The following is a 16336-nucleotide window of genomic DNA, read 5'->3' as shown; positions in this document are numbered from 1 at the left end:
CAATTGATGAACATGAATCTATGAATGAGGAATAAAAAGGATCACCCTGTCTGGACAGCCTCGATCTCAGGTTAGTTTCTCGACCAAGTCTACCTGGTCCACCATCTGAAAGTGGATTGGGCAAAATGGGTATGGCACATGGCACATGGCACTTCCCATAAAGTGTCTGGACAGCATTTCATTTCCCAACATGAAATGCTTCCAGAAAAACTTGCCTTTTTTATTCTAATAGACGGAGATTTAGGTCCCGTTTAAATTCAGAGAAGAAATGAGATGAGTTGAGATGGTTTGTAAATAATAGTAAGATGAGTTGAGATCAGCTCATCTCTCAATAGTAGTAAATATTGCTATGGCCTCTAAATACAATTGTTGTGAAAGTCCAAATGTAGAAACACTTAATCGTGTTTTATGGTTGAGTGATTTAGCAATTGAAATGTGGGGTATTTTGCAGGGCTATCAGGTCTGAAACTGGATAGAATTAGAAGTTGGCAACAGTTGGTGTTAGTTTGGTTTCACAAGGCCAAAGTTGTCAGTATTGTAATGGGGTTAATACCATCAATTATAAGTTGGTGTATATGGATTCGAAGATGCAAAACTCGAATGGAAGGAAAGGCAGAACCTACTAATGTGGTTCTCTTTAGGATTAAAAGCATGTTGTCTCAACATATGGTGAAAGTGTCTGCTTGCAAAAAGTTAAGCATAACTGATGAGGCTATCTTTCATAGATTAGGACTTCCTGTCTTGGGTTTAAAAGCACAAAAAATTATGACTCTACAATGGTCTTTCCCACCATTAGATTTTGTCAAGTTAAATATTGATAAGTGCAGTTTGGGGAATTGTGGTGAATGTAGTGGTAGAGGTGGTGTTCGAGATTCTAAAGGGGATCTATTGGGTGGTTTATGGCCTATTATGGTTGCGGCTTTGACATCATGGTTGAGATTAAGGAATTGTTTGATGGCCTGGGAATTTGCACTATGTTGCAGCAAATTAATATTATCGTCGAAACATATTTTCAACTATTGAGCAATTGGTAGAATGGCAAGGGTGATGTTCACTAGTCAATTCAAGAGGTTTGAGAGAAAATTTCTAAATCTACAAAGGATTTGAATCTAATAATTAGGCTTGCACATAGAGAGATAAACTAAGCTACTGATTTTCTTGCCAAAGGGAATATGGCAGATTTTGAATTGACTCCAAAGGAGATGGTTTTTTTAGACTTGATAGGATATGATTGTTGGTGTACTAAAACAAGAAGAAAACGAAATGCATAAACACTGTTTGTGAAAACGCTCCTTAGAAGGAACTAGCATTTCTACTGATTCTTAGTATTTCTCAATGACCGAATATAATCAGATTTCCCAACTTTATACAAGTGTGCAACATAGAATAAAATCAAGTCGCCAGTCCTAGAGCTACACATCAGCAAGTTTGTTACAAGAGAATATTCTAGAGGTGAGGACTGATTTACTTATCAGAGGGCATTCTAGAATTTGTTGAGGCTGTTGGTTGTGCTTATTCATGAGGCACAGTACTGGGCGAGATTGCTTCTTCCTCATTTTGAGTGGATGCCTTAACAGCCCTTGTCAATCCAAGTGGCACAGGAGTGATTGTAAGGCTTGATCGCAAAAAATTTTAACAAGCAGTTGAAAGTGGCTTTGTGAAAATGTCAGCAAGTTGATCTTTACTTGATACAAATGAGACTTTAAGGGACTTGGCAGCAACCCGATCACGTACAAAATGATAATCAAGTTCAACATGCTTTGTACGGGAATGTAAAACATGGTTAACAGATAAATAAGTGACACCCAAATTATCACACTAAAGAGTATGAGGATCCAGAAGAAAAATATCAAGTTCACCAAGAAGAAATTGTATCCATATAAGTTCACAATATGTATTAGCCACATCATTGTATTCAGCCTCAGTAGAGGATCTATCTATAGTGGGTTGTTTTTTCGATCATCTGGGCAGCCAGCCCAGTCAGTATCGAAGAATGCAGACAATGAAAATGATGAAGATGCAGAGAAGCAAAGGCCAAAATTCTGAGTGAGCCTAAGATATCTAAGGATCCGCTTGTCTGCTTGCCAGTGAGAAATTCGTGAGTAATGCATATATTGGCAGACTTTGTTTACTGTATAGGATATATCTAGTCTAGTGAAAGCCAGATACTGTAGGCTACCTATAATACTCCAATAGAGTCGAGGATCTTCAAATGAAGGACCCTCAAGAGCATTTAATTTGACTGAGGTAGCCATGGGTGTAGAAACAAATTTGTTGTTTTGAATGTTGGTTTTTTTCAACAAGTCAAATATGTATTTTGACTGGATCATGAATAATTTCTAAGGAGTACGAATAACCTCTATTCCTAAGAAGTAGTGTATCAGATTGAGATCTTTAACATGAAATGAAAGTTTAAGAGCATTTAAGAAATTAGTAATAAGAGTGGCATTTGATCCAGTAACTATAATATTATTTACGTAAATTAAGACAAAAATTAAATCACATGAATTTTTGTAAGTGAAAAGAGAAGTGTCGGACCTAGAAGCAGAAAACCAAGAGACAGTAACCGATTGCTCAGTTTGGCAAACCAAGTCCTAAGGGCTTATTTAAGACCATATACAGACTTACGCAACTTACAAATGTGTTTGAGATAGTCTGGATTTGCAAAGCCAGGGGATTGATACATGTAGACACCCTCCTCTAAGTCACCATGCAAGAAAGTGTTCTAAATATCCAACTGTTGCAGCAGCCAGTGTGAAGAAACGGCTATGGAAATCAGTAATCGAATAGTCACGGGTTTGACAATCGGACTATAGTTTCAGAAAAGTCTAAACCAGCCTACTGATGGAACCCTTTGGCAACAAGGTGAGCCTTGCGCCATTCAAGGGTGCCATCAGCACGGCGTTTAGTCTTAAGCACCCATTTCGAGCCAAGAACATTAAGATTGAGGGAGAAAGAGACTAAATCTCAGGTATGATTTTGTAACAAGGTGTGGAACTCTGTGGTCATGGTTGAACACCACTCGGAATGTTTGGAGGCCTCAGTAAAAGATGAAGGTTATTCAAGGATAGGAGAAATAGAAAAAACAATGAGATGGAGGGAGGGTTTGGACACTAGACACAACATTGTGGCATTTGTACGTAAAATGGGACATCGAATGTTATTTTGGGAGCGAGTAGTCATCGGATGGGATGATTTTGGGTTAAGGGGTTGAAGATGCAGAGAGGGAAGGTTGAAGACAAGGGATGCGGCGCAGGGGATGGGTTTTGTGTGTGTGCCCTAGTTGGCAACAAAGAGGAGTCTGGACTTGTATTTAGATTGGTATTTGGACTGGAAGTGAGGCTGGGATCATGGACTTCTGTTATGGACCTGGTGTTGGTAGAGTTGTGTGAAGATAACGGGGAAGGAGTATATAGCACAGGTGGAGTTGGGTTGGTCTAGGAGTGAGGTGGGTTAAGATTGGACCTAGATGGAGTGAGTTGTGGTAAAAGAAGAAGTGAAGGAGACGCAGAGAGGCTAGACACAAAAGCTGGTGGGCTGGTCTTGGCAAAGGGAAAAGTGGACACATGAAATCAGACATCCCTTGAGGTGTATAGACAGCCCGTAAAGAGGTGGAGACAATTGTAGCCCTTGTGGTCTGGGTTGTAGCCCAAAAATACACAGAGCTTAGACCTAAGGTCCATTTTATGCTTATTGAATGGTCTCAAATTGGGCCAATATAGACATCCAAAAGTGCGTAAAAATTTGTAATTAGGCGGTGAATGAAAAAGAACTTGATAAGGAGGTAAGTTTTTTAGCACGGGAGAAGGCATAGGATTGATTAAAAAAACTGCAGTCTAAAATGCCTCGGCCCAATATTTTGTGGTGGAGGCACCATTCAACAGTGCCATTTTGAGGGTGAGAATATGGGCAAGTTATGCAATGAAGTATGCCAATGGGTTGAGAAATCTTATGGAGTGGCCAAAACTCCATTCCCCAGTCAGATTGAATGGATGCTATATTAGAGGAGAAAAAATTATTGACATATTTTAAAAATGCAAGAGAGATAGAGGTGACATCGGATTTAGATTTGAATGGATGCTATATTAGAGGAGAAAAAATTATTGACATATTTTAAAAATGCAAGAGAGATAAAGGTGACATCGGATTTAGATTGCAATGAAAAAATCCATATGTATTTTGAGAAATCATCAACTATTGAAAAATAAAATCTACATCCATTAGATGACGGCACAATGGTAAGGCCCTAAACATCCAAAAACAGTAAATTTAAAGGCTTAACACACTTAGAGGGTGACATGGGGTGGGGAAAAACATGCGACTTTGCTTGAGGACAAGATTCACAAGGCAGCATGAAGGTACTGGAAGTGAAAGGAAGCCGAAACTTATTGAGGATAAAGGAGGTGGTTCTAGGCGACGGATGACTGAGGCGAGTGTGCCAAACTTGTGAAGACGTGCGCTCACCAACAAAGGCTTGTGGAGAGAAACCGAGTGTAGTAGAAGGAGCCAGTGCTTCAGTTGGTAATTCATATAAGCCATTCCTAACATGGCCCTGTAGAAGTATTCTCCTGGTATGCAAATCCTTCACAAAAAAAGAATCAGAGTGAAATTCAAAGAATACCAAATTATCATAACAAAATTGTTTAATCGAAAGAAGATTCTTAGTAATAGCAGGGACAGGAAGTAATTTAGAGAGGAGAAAATTGCCAGAGGAGGAAGGAAGATGAGCAGATCCAATATTGTGAATGGGAAGTGTCGAATCATCCCCGATGCTAACTTGATCTTATCTTTGGTATGAGATGGAGTCGAAGTTGAGATTGGAGAAATCAGAGGTGAAGTGGTTGGTGGCTGCTGTGTCTGGGAACCAAACTGTGGATGGAGAGGAAGGGGTGGGTAAGGCTATGTAGTGGACAGCAAGAAATGGAGGAGGAGAAGCTTGATATGCTTGATTAAAGTGATGGTAGCAAGCCAAGGCTGTGTAGCCCGGTTTGTGGCAAACTTGGCAAAGAGGCCTAGTATCGGGTCTGTTGGAGAAGGAAGTAAAAAGACCACGACCTTGTCCACGGGGAAAGGAACATTGACCACGACCAGATGAGGAACCAAAGGGAACTGGGCGGGAAGCAGTAGCGTGAGCTGCAATCTATGTTTCTGCAAGTAAGCTATTACTTTGATGAGCCAACCTTGATTCATGGTTTAACAAATAGCTATAGACTTGAGGAGTGGTAAGAGGATTTGGCCGAGTTGTAATCGAGAACACAATTGATTCATAATCATTTCCAAGACCAGCAAACAAATAAATAATAAATTCAGAAGATGAAAGAGGTTGGCCTCACATCACCAAGAGTGGCTGCCAGGGAGGTTGCCTTGTGAAAATAATCGATTATGGAGGAGGATCCTTTCTTAAGTGTGGCAAATTGAAATTGAGTTTGCATTATGTGGGCTGAGGTCTGGGCGGCAAAGAGACTGTGTAATGTAGTTCAAAATTTCTGTGAAGTGGTACAATTTAACACTTGAGCGAGGAAGGTATCAGACAGAAAAGCATTGAGGGTTGAAATGATAAGCTGATCTTGAAGAAGCCACTTAGAGTGGTCTGGGTTAACATTGCCATCAATCATGGGAGGAGGCATAGACAGAGACCCATCAACATAACCAAACAACTGATGACCCTTGAGAAATGGAACAACTTGTGCCTTCCAAATGAGGTAATTTTCAAGAGTAAGTTTAATGGTGACAAAGTGAGTGAAGGAGTTAATGATGGAGGAATATGCGCTAGGTGGGTGAGAGGGATGGGATATTTGGGAATTTTCTGGAGATGCCATAGCAATGGCCGAAAGAAGAAAAAAGGAAAATGGATATTAGTCCTTTTCGGGCTCTAGTACCATGCTAAAACAAGAAGAAAACGAAATGCATAGACACTGTTTGTGAAAAGGCTCCTTAGAAGGAACCAATCTTTCTACTGATTCTTAATATTTCTCAATGACCGAATACAATCAGATTTCCCAACTTTATACAAGTGTGCAGCAGAGAATAAAATCAAGTCACAAATCCTAGAGCTACACATTAGTGAGTTTGTTATAAGAGAATATTCTAGAGGTGAGGACTGATGTTCTTATTAGAGGGCATTCCAGAATTTGTTGAGGCCGTTGGTTGTGCTGATTCGTGAGGCATAAGGCTGGGCGAGACTGCTTCTTCCTCATTTGGAGTGGATGCCTTAACACGGTGTTACGTTATAAGTAATATGCTATGTTTTTATAAATATGTATAGTTCATAGTTAAGGGCTTTAGTAGAAAGTTAAGATAGCTGGTCGATTCTACGGTATTCCTCTACTATAAGTGAAGGCATAATTACAATCTCATCCTCTTCTTAAAAAAATAAATATATGCATGTATGTACCAAAAAGTTGCGAAAGCACATAAATCGAGATAAAATCAAAGTGAAAAGAAGCCTCGTGAGTTGAGAGTGTGAGGAATGTATATGCAAACTAGAGAGTTTCAGGCTGCCAGGACAAGATCATGAGAATCTTATTGGTTTCTTTTTTCTTGTCATCCCATCGAATGGAGGTATTGTCTCTGCAATTTGCCAACAAATTATAATGACTACGGTGAATGTGTTTGGATTAGCAAGTCTTCATTCTTCCATAAACAACATGATCGACAAATATGAACCTAAACGATCCATCAACAACCCAACTAGCAGCTTCTTGGTGCAATCACTTCGCTCAATCTAGAGCTTCTATGTGGAAGTTCAGACACTAACATGATATATGATATATTCAACCTCCAGTTCAATCCTAAATTCCCCAAGAATAATGACTTTATGTATGTTACTCCTTAGTTCTTAGCTCTTCAGACGTGGTTTTTCTTATATTTATTTTTATTTATATTAATCAGTCTTAACATAATTTAAATATATATTTGATGTATAACTTATGCTATATACCACACACTTTATCTTTCTCTCATTTCACTTTCATCACAATGTGTTGATATGCCATTACTTATAAGTTATTAGATCAACAATTTAATAATTGATGAATAATGCCATGTTGGTACAGTAAAGTGGATGATCTTGATGTATATTTGACATAATTTTAGGGAACATATCTTAATGAAAAATACATATTTAAATTTTTGTAATTTAATTAACCCTCTGATCCAATCTTCAACGAGAAAATATATTATCTGATCTTACCATGTCACATATGTTAACGCTTAAAAATGGCACAACAGGTCGAGGGGGGGAAAAAGAGTCATTCTCGGCCACAATGTCAATTCCAACCTCGATCAGTGTTGTTTGGAGCCCCTGGCAGTAGTCTAGTGCGGTTGTACGACGTTGATGCTTACATCCATAGCGGTGAAGGGAAACTAAATGCAAGAAAAATAAAAGAGAGGAAGACACACAGATTTATATGGTTCGACATAATGTCTACGTCTACGGGTCGTTTGGGGGGAGAGAATCGACTATAATATGATTGTTTTACAGCCTTTCATAGTCTCTAATCATCTCTGTACAATGGAAATTAGAGGTCTATCTTCTAATAGTGGCCTTGTCATTGGTGTCCTGGTCATTAGGTTGAAGAAGCTCCTGGGGAAGTTTCAATTTGGAAGCCCCCAAAAGTCCCCCTCAAGTCACTTGGTTTCCCCCTTTTATTTGTAGTCCCTCATTCCTTTATATCACATCCCCTTTCATTTATCTCACTTCTCTCATTTTCCTCCTGACACCCTGTCATTCCTCAGCCTTTGTTTCCTCTTTGTCTCTTCTTCCTCTCTTCTTCTGTTGATTTCTAGTGGGGGCCCTTCATCTTGGTTTGGACTTAGAAACCCATTGTGGGCTTGAGATATTTTATCTCCTCTAGTTGTCCGCGATTCTTAAGGTCAATTCACTTCAAAAGATGGCCTTGACAATTTTCAAGAAAAAATATGCAACAGAGGTAGTCCCTAGAAATCTGTAGAAGAAAAAAAAGTTGGGAGTGGGTCCCTGGTTTTTTGTTTTGCTTGCATTAAGCGGTAAAGACTTCCAAGCGCGAGGCTAGGTGGAAGATGAGCTCTATCGCGTAAGGTGCGAGTGCGAAACTTGACTTTGGCGAGAGATGTACTCGACCACATAAGGCGGTGGAGCTTGACTTTGGCTAGAGATGTACTCGACCGCGTAAGGCGCAAGCGTGGAGCTTAGCTTTGGCAAGAGATGTACTCAACTGGGTAAGGTGTGAGCGAGGAGCTCTACATTTATGCGCGCAAGGGTGGTCGGGAAGTCAAGTGACTTGCCCGCCTATTCGGGCGCCTAAAATGTCGGGCAGTCCTTAACATTTCCTACCTATTGGCTCATTATGAAAGTGGTGATAAGTCGATTAGCCGAAAGACTGGACCTGCCTCGTTAGCCCTCGCAGCCGTGAGGGGAGGTCGAGCAGTTTGTAAGACTGCTCACCTTGTTGTCGTAAGGGAGGTCAATCAGTTAGTTCGTAAGACTAGACTCTCCTGGTGATGCTCATGGGAAAGGTAGGTCGAGCAATTTGTAAGATTGGACTCGCCTTGTTGACCCTCGTAGATGTGAGGGAACTCGGGCAGAGGTCGAATAGTTCGTAAGACTAGACTCGCCTCATCGACCCTTATAGAAGTGAAGGAAGTAAGTAGTTAGAGCACTTGACCGTGCTAAAGAAGTCAAATCGGTTAGCGTAAATAATCCACAATCACAAGTGTGAAATTTGCAAACTCGAATCATCCCATTGGAGTGTGATGAAAGTTTGATGCGTGTCGGCGAGGCCCGTGAGCAACCATGCTTTGGCGATGATGGAAGTCTGAAGTGCCCGCATGCATGTTAATGCCAAGAAATCGCTTCTTATGGAGACATATCAAACGTCTGAGCAATGCCCTAGTGGATTTGTGCAACAAGTGTTTTGCACCACAAGAATAAATTATGTTAGTGAAAATGAAATTCACATAAATTTTAGAAAGAGACAGACCGAGGTATTTTACCCGTTGTAGCCATTTTTGCTTGATTGAAATTGCCCACTGTTGGTTGTTGTTCATTCTTTTTCTCGCTCTTCCTCACTCCTTCTCATTCTCTCTCATTCTTCTTATGTTCTCTCTTCTTCTTTCTTTTCATTTCGTTTCTTTTCTTTTTTATTTTTATTTTTTTTATGCTGGGGGAGTTGTCTGCCTTTGAATACTTCAGTAGTGGAGGAAGTCGCAGGGCTGAGGAACTTGTGGATTAAGCAAGCTGTGTTGGCCGAGGGCCTTGTTCCTGAGTAACCCTGTTGTTGAGGGGTTGTTGGCCGAGAAACCTATGTGGTTGAGGAACTTCCACGGTTGGGTGCTACAGATAGAGTATCTGTGGCCGAGTGACCTACTCTGGCCGAGGAGAACAATGGTCGTGCAACTTTAAGCTTAGGCTGAGATGCATGCGTCTGAGGTGTATGTTGGGCTGCATGGCCGATACGTGTTGGCCGGTTACATGGCATCGACTACCCGCTTGCGTATGGCTGAGATGCACGACGGGATACATGGCGGGGTGGTGAGTGGTTGGCCAGGATGCTGCTGCTGGTGGTGCATGTGGCCAAGGTGGTTGTTTGCACATAGCCATGTGCAGTCCGTGATGCTCATGCAAAGGCTGGGACGGGATGGCGTCGGCCGAGTCAAGATGGTGATGGTCGAGTCAGGATGGTTCTGTAACTTTGAGGCCAAGACAGGATGCTGGCAAAGATGGTGCTCAGCACGCACGACGAGGTGCATGGTGGGAAGCTTGCCCGCTTGCGTGACCTAGAGGTTGGTTAGGCTGTGGAGCGTCTCAGTTGCTGACAATCTTGGTGGAGGTTGGCCTTGCCTGCCAGCCCGCGGTGGCCATGGGGGAGGTCCTCGTTGGGTGTATGCTGCGTATATCCATTATCGGCCATGCATCTTGGCGCATATGGACATTGCGATAGGGATAAAAGACGATGGCATGTGGACTGCCGGCTATGCCACAGTTGGGATGGGTCGAGAAGTTTTCAGCCACGTGCACTCCCATGCACGGGGCCTCGTGGCTATGCTGCCTCTATTATGGGAGGTCGGGGATCGCATCGACTAAGAAAAATGGCTGGGTCGACATGGTGCTTCTTGCACACGGCGAGGTGCACATGTGGTGATCGCCAGCGGGTCAACCGAGCTCGCGGCGGGACGTCACAAGCCTTTGGGGGCACGACAACATTCACCCTAGCGTACTACGCACCATGCATAATGGGCACAGTACATAATGCTATGCATGACATGTGCAAGCGCCTAGTATATTTACACGCGCAGTATTTAGACAGTGCATTTAAGTGTATAGTACGCTTAAAGTACACTAAGCAATGGGCACTTATAGTTCAAGTGGCAAAGGAGTTTGGGCTCCCGGCCTTACGCATTGGGTGCATAGAAAGTACTTAAGTGCAGAGTGCACTTACCACATGGGCAAGGAAGTGTTTAGTTTACTCACCCAACTTTTTTTCAACAGTGTCGTTAATAAAAATAACAGTTAAAAAAGTTATAATACTTATCTGGAAAAAATTATTTGCTCATTCGGAGGTTATTTCACATGCTGAAAAATCATCATTCTCTCACTTTCGATGTAGAAAAGAAGTCGATCACACAGACGACACAAATTCTTAATGCCTATGTTGATTCGGGCTCAATCAGTGTGGTCTGAAGCCTCCAGTAGTAGTCTGGTGCGGCTGTACTGTGTCGATGCTTACATCCATGGCAGTGAATGGAGACTAAATGCAAGGAAATAAAAGAAATGGAGATGCATAAATTTACATAGTTTGACATAATGCCTACGTCCACGGATCTTTTGGAGGGGGAGAATCCACTATAATATGATTGTTTTACAGTCTCTCATAATCTCTCATCCTCGTTGTATAATGAAGATCAAATATCTATCTTTTGATGGTGGCCTTGTTGTTGGTGTCCAGGGCGTTAGGTTGAAAAAGTTCTCGGAAAAGTTTAAGTCAGGAAGCCCCCAAAAGTCCCCCTCAAATCGTTTGGTTTCCCCTTTTTATTTTCAGTCACTCCTTCCTTTATGTCACATCCCCTCTCCTTTATCTCACTTCTTTCATTTTCCTCCTGACACTCTGTCATTTCTTAACCTTTATTTCCTCTTTGTCTCTTTTTCCTCTCTTCTTATATTGTCTTCTAATGAAAGCCCTTCATCTTAAACTTACAAATCCATTGTGTGCTTGCGATATTTTATCCACTCCAACATATTTACTTTTCCAAGGTGTTTTAATAAGGGAAAAATCAAGTGTTGAAAAAAACAATATGGTCAAATTGGGTTGGTTAAAGTTCAACTTACAACCGCTTCATTTTTTTTTTCCTGTAGAATCAATCAATCTAAACCTAATATTTTTCAATTAATGCTTAGTTCGATTTCTTGGACATCCTTTTTAGAGAGAGAGATGGATACGATACGGATGATGTTGGTATACCGTAATCCGAGAATTGAAGTTGATCCGTGATCATTTTGGACAGAATCGAACTAAACTTAAACTAACACAAAGCTAGTCTTTTTCACATTCATTTTTGTAATTCACATGGTTTTGGACACATTAGTTCTGTTGCGTGAGGACTCTTGATAAGTTTTCGTCTTTTTGTCAATCATAATTCGTAACAAAAATATGATATTAATTAGCAAATAAGCCGTAGTTTTAGCATAAACAATGTTATAGTTGGATTAAATTTCTAATCTATATGGAAACGGTCTTTCTCAACCCTAAAAAATTCAAATCAGGAAGAATAGAAAAGTCTTATAACAGCAGCAACCAACAGTTCTTAGTGAATATTCTTCCAAGCACTTCTCTCATTCTGAACATGATGGCAACCTGAAATTGTTTTGGTCAATATGCAGAACTTGATCGGGTAGAAGAGTATCTCAGATGATCTATAAATAGTAGTGGAATAGTCTGAAAAAATCTGAGAAAAGTCGTGCTCCTAAACATACCCTAATACTAGTCCAGCCACCTTTATGCAAGGCCTGGTTAATAATTAGTAGTTAAGATCATGACAAAAAATGCTGAGCACTTGAGCTTTTGAAAGCAGATAATGTACCAATGCACTGGAGTTCGAGTAAGATTTCCATAAGAAACTTTTGACGTTGATAACATAGATTTTTCCAAAATATACTAAATTTTGAAACAGTGTTAGGCTTTGAAAACATTGTAGCAGCCAAGGAGAGGAGAGTGAGTTTGTGGGAGAAGGAACCAGAAATATTAATGTAGGCATCGCCTATCTACGTGAGGAGGTATCCTCCGATGGGATATTGCAGAAAGTCTTGAAATTTGAAGACAAGGACTTGAGATATGGAGGCCCTCTCTATTTGGAACGATTCAGATATCCGTTTACCTGGTAGTCTGATATGTCTATAAGCTGGATGGAGGGTAACTCTGTACACGATGGATGACTATTTCTTTAAAATCCTTTGCTAACAGGGCCTCTATTGGAGTGGCAATCAACATTTGTACGTTTCTCAAATGCAATTCAAACTGAGAGACCAGCTGGCCGGCCAAGAGCAGAAAAAGAAAATATTTCTGCGAAAGCCATTTATTTGGTTTGACCCAAATTTCTATTGAGCCACACAGAATCAGGGGTAACTCTCCTCTCAAACCACACAAAAGCAATTGAAAGCTGCAAAGGCCTTCCATGAAAAGTGATAGTAGCAATGTTATAAGACAGGGAAGTGTTATAACCATAAAGAGATTCTACAAAGATAAACTCACAAACTGATGTGGTTTGATGTGGTACATTAGATTTGTTTTACAATAAAAGTAACTTTACAATCTAACGTATCACATCAAACCACATCAATTTGTGGATTTACTTTTATGAAATTTCTTTGGAACTACAACATACAGTCCATAATACCGCACAACTTTTCAATTGTTGCTGTTGTAAACGTGTAACGCGGTTTCTAACCACAAGAATCATCAAGAACAAAGAATGTCTTGAGTCCTGAATAAGCAATGATATCTCCATTCCTAAAGGCAACTAAATTTTCTACAAACAAGCAATAACAAAACTGTAAGAAAATCTCGTGGGACCATTCAAGCAAAAAATACAGAGAGGAGTTTACGAATCTCAATTTCAGACTGATTCAACAGAGAGAGAAAACAAGTTCCAAAACTAAAGATTTATAACGCATAGACGCTCCATATCAACAAATACCTGCGGGCGGAGAACAAAAGCTTCCGGCATCCACAATTATGCGGAAGCAAAGGTTCCAAACTACCTTCAACAAGTCATAGCTTCCTATTACTGCATGGTTTTGCAGAGACTTGCGCAAGAAAGGTCACATAAAACTATAAACATCAGGAAACCAAAAACTACGCAAAATTTAATCGACCCTGTAGCGAATCTAGCGAAACTGTTAATATACTTGGTGAACAGAAAATATTATAACAAAAGTGCAAATATTGTTAAGCAGGAGCAAGAAGAGATCTTTCCCAGGCCTACATTTTTTGCAGCCATTCTATTGCTAATACAGTTCGACAAGGGAAAATAAAAATAAATAACACAAGCCACTAACAGCAATAAACACAACGCAATCGTATCAAGATCTCTGCGTGAGTGATAAAGAGCAAGAACAAATCTGCCAACTCTTACAATGTCCATCATGAGTCACCATTGAGACTATCATCACCGTTTGACCACCTCCTGAAGGTGCATGGCACAAGATTCCTACTAGCAAAGAATCCAAACTTTGTCCTGAACATAGTTGTCAACCGGCCATTAAAACTCGATGAAGCATCGGTTATCTGATTACCAATTAGTGGGAACTCCATACTACTCTCTTGAACTCCAACCTCACTACCACTACCATCTAATGGCTCAATTTCACAAGCATCCAGAACCACAACCAATGACCCTCTGCGTTCCCGCAACCGCTCCACAACTTCGCCACCTACTCCCCTACACTTCTTGACCTTTACCTTCACCAAACTGGGACATCCCCAAGCAAGCGCTTCGACGCCCTCATCTGAAATGGGACAGCCCTTAATACACAGCTTCTTCAAAGCCACGCATTTTGTGGCAATGCACGCCATCTCGGGATCGCCAACGGTGGCACTCCCGCAGAGTGCTAATCTCTCCAATTTTGGGCAATTGGTAGCTATCGGCGCCAAACTCAAATACGTGGGGTTCATTCCAATCAGACAAAGTTCTTGTAAATTGGGGCATTGGTTAGCTATTGCCATTAAACCCTCATCACCAATCCTATTAGTTCTCCAACCATCAATGTGAAGCTTCCTCAAGAGCCTGCAGCGTTCAGCAATGCACACGAGCCCGAAGTTCGTACATTCCGGAGTCTTAATAATGTGCAAAATCTCCAAATTTGAACAATTTGAAATCGAATAAAGTCCTACATCACCAACGTGAACCCTCTCGAGGTGGATTTCGATTAAACCAGGGTTGAAATTTCCTAACATGCCGAGAACCTTATCCCACTCACCCAAGCAGCGAATGAGCTTCAAAGTTCTGAGCTTTTTGGAACCGATTATGAGGGGTCCGAAGCACTGACCATTAATTAAATCCTTCAAGCAGATGGATTTCAGCGAAGAAGCAGCGGCTCCGGGGCCGATTGGATCGGCAGCGTCGTGGAGGCCTCGAAGCCGCTTGACGGAAAGCTCCTCGAGAGCTGTGCAGTGGTCGAGGATTGCGTTCATGGCTCCAGCTCCGAACATACACGAGCCGCAGGAGAGCTTCTTTAAACCCTTGCAGTTCTGAGCGAACAGTTCCATCCCTCGGTCTGAGAGCCCCCGACAGCCACGGAGTTTGAGGCGTGTCAAGCTCGGGCACCGAAGCGAGATTAAGACCAAAGTGTCGTCGTCTATACTGATCGACTTGCGATCGCATCGGAGAGCAAGTTTGGTAACGGAGTCGAAGCGAGCGAACAGAGAGGGAAGGAAAGAGAGTATCTCAGCTTTAGCGTTAAGCGAGAGACGATGGCGGCTCTGACCGTCGACTCGGAACCACCTGTGGCAGACGAGCGAGCAGCGTTTCCGGTCGCCGGATCCGAGAAAGTGAAAAATGCTGGCCAAGCACTCATCGGGAAGATCGGCGGTGTAGTCAAGCCCGGCGACGACGTTTTCCAAGAAGTCAGCCTCGGCAAACTCTTCATTGGGCTCAAACTCCGGGACAACAGCCGAAGATCGGAAGTTAAAACGATTGCTCGGGAAGAATTCACGGCGATTCAACTCCGTCGGAGCCCCGACGGTCGAAGACGACTGGCCCATCCAAAAAGGAAGGAAAGAAAACCCGCACTCAAAACTAATTTTACGACGACAGCGCTTGGGTTTTGAGTGATGTGATTTTCGGACTCGAGAAGAGGTTTCTGAGGCTGGAAGAGGACTGGGTTTTGTTGATTGTTATAAAGGGAGAATGAATCGGCGATTATTATTTATTAGTAGAATATGTAAAAGAAGAAGAAACTCTCTCCTTTGCCCCGTCAAAAGGATATCGTATTTTTGGGAAGGGGGTGCTTGTCCTCGTCGCGATCGCCACGGCCGACTCGTCACGCACTCGGAACTCACACCAACGCGCTTTTTTATTTCCTACTTTTCTCTTGCGTACTTGCTTTCGCGTGGGATTTTCGTGCTGGCGTCTCTGCATCAGAACCGTTCAAATTGATTAGTCATTAATGGAACCTAATATGGGCCCTTTTGTTTTTTAAATATTCAAAAAAGGCCCAGAAGATGCTGGAGCAGTCGGCCTTCAGGGAAAAGGACTTCTTCCCCTTTGACCCCAGACTCCAAGATTTCCCCCATCTCGTTTTCTTCTAGTTTTAAAATTTAAATATCAGATTTTGAATTGCGTTACTTTGTATTAAAAAATATATTTATTTTTTTTAATTTTGAATTTTTGAATTTAAAATTTATTGATTTTAAAATTTTTTGTTTCAATGGATTTGAAATTCATTGTAACATTTTTATTGGAATGATTTAAAATAAAATCTCTGATTTTATCTATATCTAAATCCAATCTTTAGTTTATTTCTCAAGTTGAGGATTTGGATTTCAAAAAATACAAATCCAAATCCTGATCCTTTTCAAACTCATCTATCTAGATTCTAAACATACTATTAAACCTATTTTATAATAAAAATTTAAAAAATACTAGGTAGACCGATTGGTGCATTTCTCTCTTCTTCTTTTTTAACATTAAGATTGTGTTTGAATATTGAAATGAATTGAATTGAGTTGAGTTGAGATGATAAAATATTATTAGAATATTATTTTTTAATATTATTATTATTTTGAGATTTGAAAAAATTGAATTATTTATTATATTTTATGTTGGAATTTGAAAAAGTTGTAATGATGAGTTGAGATGAGTT

General features: G+C 41.0%; 1 protein-coding gene across 1 annotated transcript; it reads right to left on the bottom strand.

The window, feature by feature from the left end:
- Window positions 1-13329: 13329 nt before the first annotated feature.
- On the bottom strand, window positions 13330-15590 carry LOC109009113 (F-box protein SKIP2). Its single transcript, XM_018989481.2, has one exon. The coding sequence runs from the start codon at window positions 15234-15236 to the stop codon at window positions 13617-13619; it is 1620 nt and encodes a 539-aa protein (XP_018845026.1). The 5' UTR covers window positions 15237-15590; the 3' UTR covers window positions 13330-13616.
- Window positions 15591-16336: the final 746 nt, after the last annotated feature.

Source organism: Juglans regia, chromosome 7 (assembly GCF_001411555.2).
Source record: "Juglans regia cultivar Chandler chromosome 7, Walnut 2.0, whole genome shotgun sequence".
NCBI lineage: Eukaryota > Viridiplantae > Streptophyta > Magnoliopsida > Fagales > Juglandaceae > Juglans > Juglans regia.
Note: the sequence above shows the minus strand (reverse complement) of the source record. Positions and strands in the feature narration are given on the sequence as shown.